This window comes from Cryptomeria japonica, chromosome 1 (genome assembly GCF_030272615.1).
Source record: "Cryptomeria japonica chromosome 1, Sugi_1.0, whole genome shotgun sequence".
In the NCBI taxonomy this organism is placed as follows: Eukaryota; Viridiplantae; Streptophyta; class Pinopsida; order Cupressales; family Cupressaceae; genus Cryptomeria; species Cryptomeria japonica.
Window position 1 is genome coordinate 179930058 of NC_081405.1, and position 4679 is coordinate 179934736.

General features: G+C 31.5%; 1 protein-coding gene across 1 annotated transcript; it reads left to right on the forward strand.

Moving 5' to 3' along the window:
• Positions 1–1638: 1638 nt before the first annotated feature.
• On the forward strand, positions 1639–2410 carry LOC131075769 (36.4 kDa proline-rich protein). The gene has a single exon (XM_058012656.2). It carries the CDS (start codon positions 1710–1712, stop codon positions 2124–2126), a length of 417 nt encoding a protein of 138 aa, XP_057868639.1. The 5' UTR covers positions 1639–1709; the 3' UTR covers positions 2127–2410.
• The last annotated feature ends 2269 nt before the right edge of the window (positions 2411–4679 follow it).

Sequence of the window (4679 nt, forward strand, 5' to 3'; positions counted from 1 at the left end):
CGTTAGGTCCAGACATTGCAATGAGCTGTAACGAAGAAACACTAATAATGTCTATTAGATGTCCACCACTAATGAAACCATTCGTAATTAAAAAAAAAAGTTAATTTATTCTTTCTTATCTACAATCTATTTCATTTTGTCACTTGTGGGGATGGCTGATTGTATTGTGTTACGATTTTTTAAATTTTAATTTCTTAAAAATAGCATTAGGTTATTAGTACACACATATTTATAGTTAACCACCATTAAGCTGCTCTTAGCCTTAAAAAAAAATATTATCTCACACGAACCAGATGATATAGCTTACAATTGCAGACTATTTTCTCAAACTTAACATAATGCCTATTTCTTACCATAGATTCTCGTTTTCTGCAATGCAACAAACTTCGGCAACATTTCATCCAACAGAAAATAGTAGTGATCACTCTATTTTATATAAATTGTCGTGTTCTTATTCATATGTATGTACTGATATCAGCTTAAACATCATACTTTAAGCTTTGATTTATTTAAAATTATATTAATAACAGACTACTGAAAAAACTAGCATAATTTTAAATGAACTACTGATTCCAATTATGGATTCGGATGACAAAAAGTGATCTATTCAATTCAAAAATCTAACATATATCAGCCCAAGGGATTCCAAGGGTCACCAACAACTCCTTGAGAATCGAAACCCAACAGTCACATCTTGTTTATTTACATAGTAAAATCTAAAACTATGAAATTTTCAAAAAAACTATATAAAATTTTGTCCTAACTTTAACTAGGCATAACTTTCTGCTACGATCCTAACTAGTTGGAAAGGTCTCCAAGCGTCGAGGCGAAGTCATGGAAGAAAATGGCTACGGCAACATTCTAAAGGACAGGCCAAACTTTCAAGGACTAAAGATGTTCCGAAGGCCTTAAAAAATGCCAATTACTAATGTATAGAAAAACTAAAAAATATATAAAAAATATTTTTCCACTGTTTCAGATTTGCTTCTGATCAACTACTCAAACAAATCAAAACTTATTTTAAAGACAGAAGTACAAATATAACACATAACTATGTAAAAACGGAAAACATTTATAAATTACATAATGTAAAAAGAAAAATATCTCAGTGTATTTAGTGAAATTTAAAATTTAAGAACTCAAATAAAATATTAATTCTACTATGACAAAAGGCACTGGTTCAACCCAGTGTGAAGATGGCTGACGCAACACCAAATTCCCAAAAAAGTACTGAAAGCATAAAGTTTTTCTATAGTACATGTTACCGAAGAATATCTACTTATGGTATGTATTCAGACCATTGTTTTCGTTGTATCTATCAGACAAATCACATAGTCGAACAGAATAGATATATGTGCCACTTGATAAATGTTTTCTAGCGAAGCTGAAAAACAAGGATATGGCCCAATGCATGAATCATTAAACTTTACAGACCGAAAATGGCGGTGATTGACAATAATTTGGCTTGGTATGCCCACATTGTCACATCCAATGCAAAAAGTACAGGCTGGCCAGAAACAGTTTCACGTGGAGCAGAGCATGAGATTTCGTTACTGTTCACGGGTGCACAAAATTTCATGATTAAAAATCAAGAACTCATGCCTATAAAACCTAATGAGTAAACCCTAATAAGTACCTTATTCCTCCAAGTCTAAACTAGCAGTACCTAGTTTTCCTGGATTCTGATTTGCTCGTTTCATTAAATAAAGATGAAAATGAGAAAGGGTGCAGCATTGGTGGTGATGCTGATGATTTGCTTTGCAATCAATATGGGTCCTCTAGTAGAAGGAACTAAGTGTCCTCCACCTCCCAAAGCTCATTCTTCTCCTTCCCATCCTCCTCCAAGTTCATCAGGTGGTGGGAGTTGTCCTCTAAATGCATTGAAGTTAGGAGCTTGTGTGGATGTGCTTGGAGGGCTGGTTCATGTTGGCCTTGGAGATCCTGCTGTCAATACTTGCTGTCCCGTTCTGCAAGGCGTTTTGGAATTGGAGGCTGCACTGTGTTTGTGTACAACCATTCGGGCGAAGCTTCTGAACCTCAATGTCATCCTTCCCCTTGCTCTTGAACTCTTTGTTCAATGTGGCCTCAACCCTCCTCCTGGATTCAAATGCCCACCTCTTAGTTAAGCATTAAAGGTCTGCAACTTTATGGTATTCTTTGTAGTACGTTCATATAGATCTGGTATTGGATTGGATTGCATTGTATTCAGTATCTGTGTTTTAAGGATATTCTGTATTTCTGTCATATTGATTTATCGATTATTAGTGGTTGGGAGTGAGCAGATGAATTGATGACAACATGTCGTTTGAGTTTGAATGGATTTGTTGGGTACAAATAAGGAATAAAATTGTTCTGAAATTTGAATGAAGGCCGGTGCTTCAGGCATGGGCTTCTACTGGTTTGTTGTTTCTTTTGGTTCACTTTTTTTTTTTTGGTGGTCTAAGCATTTTCCTAAAATTTTTGTTTTATCAATTTTGTTTGAAATAGTGCATTGATTTGATTTGTTTAGTGCTTGAAATCACACTAATAAGTAGGATCTATTGAAGTTAGTCCGAGTAAGAGAAAGCTTAGAGTATGTCCTTTAACCATTCCCACTTTATCATGCTAATAATATTAAGAAACTATTGTTAGTCTTATGTATTTGGCTGAAGTGGCTAGACTCTAGTTTCCATGTTTAGTATGCCAAATTTTTGAAAAAATGTAGTTTAATGATTAGTAACAATATTTAAACGGGTTATTAAATGGTTGAAAATGATAAATATTTATATCTTAATAGTTAAGTATTGAATATTTATTTGTTATTATAAAATTCTTATGTTGGTAGCATATTTAGTTATTATAAATTTTTAAGAATGTTGTGTATGATAATTTAATAGAATTTCAATGATTGTAAAAGAAATATGTAATATTAAAAGTATTATAGTTTATTAACATTGATGTTTGTATTTCTAGATACATTCAAGAGTAATGTCAAAAGTATTATCTATATGAAGAACAAGTTAATAATTCTCTTTTGGTGACATTTATCTTTGTAGTAACATTATAAATAGTTAAGGATAAATTATTTTAAAAATTTATTATTCTTACAAATTAAAAGAAATCACATGTCTGTCTCTTTTTACATACCATGCACATTGTTTCATGTATTATTACTCCATAAATACATTTAAAAATTCAATGCTTGTTTATTATCACAATTTATTATTATACAATTACAATTTGTGTAGATATAATACAACCATTGAAAATTACTTTTTTGAATTTGTAAAGCTATGATTTCACCTTTAATTTAATCCACATGGATATTCCATAAAGGTGCATTTTTATTATTAGACATATAGAAGAAGATAGTTTTGTTTGAGTGTAAGCATTTTTTTAAAAGTTCTACATGACTTTTTTTTCAAATCCATGGAATTCAATGTACATGATGACATAATTTGTCGTATTCTCATAGACATTTTGTAATAGCACTACTTAATATCCTCATATCTATCTTCATATCCATCTACTTAATTATTGGAGATTAAAATAGATGTAGGAGTAGAATTTTAATGTTTACCTTCCATCCCCATATCTACTAAAGTATTATGGTACTAATCACATGTCATTAAACTATAAGAACTCGCTTTGTCATAACAATGTTTAATTTATCATTTTATATAAATGTTTGGGTATTTAATGTGGTATTAAGATTTCATCTTGCCTTATTTTTAGGTATTTTTTGCTTGTAATATGAGATTTGATTTATTGTTTTGGAGATTAGTATTAACTTCAAATTCATATTCTATTGTATTCTATTAAGATTTTTTTTGGCCATAATTTTAGACACTAAGTCTACATTGTGTGAGGCATTGAGTGCCAATATTTTATAATTAGTATATTATTTTTAAGACTGAACTAGGTATCACATGATTGAACTAGACTATTTAAATATGGTGCAGGGCACCCTATAATTTTTTGTCCAATGGTGTCAATAGGGGTTTAGTTTGGGTTTTTGTCATTTCATGATGTAATAAGGTCCTTTAGGACCATATTTGATGTACTTGAGTCATGTAGGCTCCATATGTTAAGTCTTGTGGACCATTGGTTTCCACCTTTTTGTGATGGTTGCACTTATATATTGGCCTCTCACACACGAGGAAAATATTTTGGGTTCAAAATTTGAAGAAAGGCAATAAGAATTATATCATTTTCCTCCATTTTCTCTAATTTTCTTTTGTTGCAACATTTATTTCGTACAAATACTAAAATATTATGACTCAAGGCTAGATTTATTTGAAAGATAATTGATTTGTCTTTCATTTTGTACCAATTTTGTGAGATTTAATTTAAGTTTTGAGCATTTTACAAGCAAATCTTTGAAAACTTCTCTGAAACCCTTGTTTTGAGGGTTTGAAGCAAAGAAATATGAATATCTCGCCATTCCATCATTGAATCTTGACAAAAATGGTGGAATGGTTGGTCTAGGGGTTCTCTAGATGGTTTTTGAAGGGTGTGTGTAGGAGATGAAGTTTGAGGCACTTTTTAGCAAGTCCTAGCCTAATATATTCATGTGTTGGGCTTAAAAGTGTAGGTAGAAGTAAGATTTTGTTGGTGTGCAATTGGTGAGTAAAATTGGAGGCCAAAATCCTCTTATTAGGACCATATGTGATGTTTTTAAGCCTTAGGAGTAGTGGTTT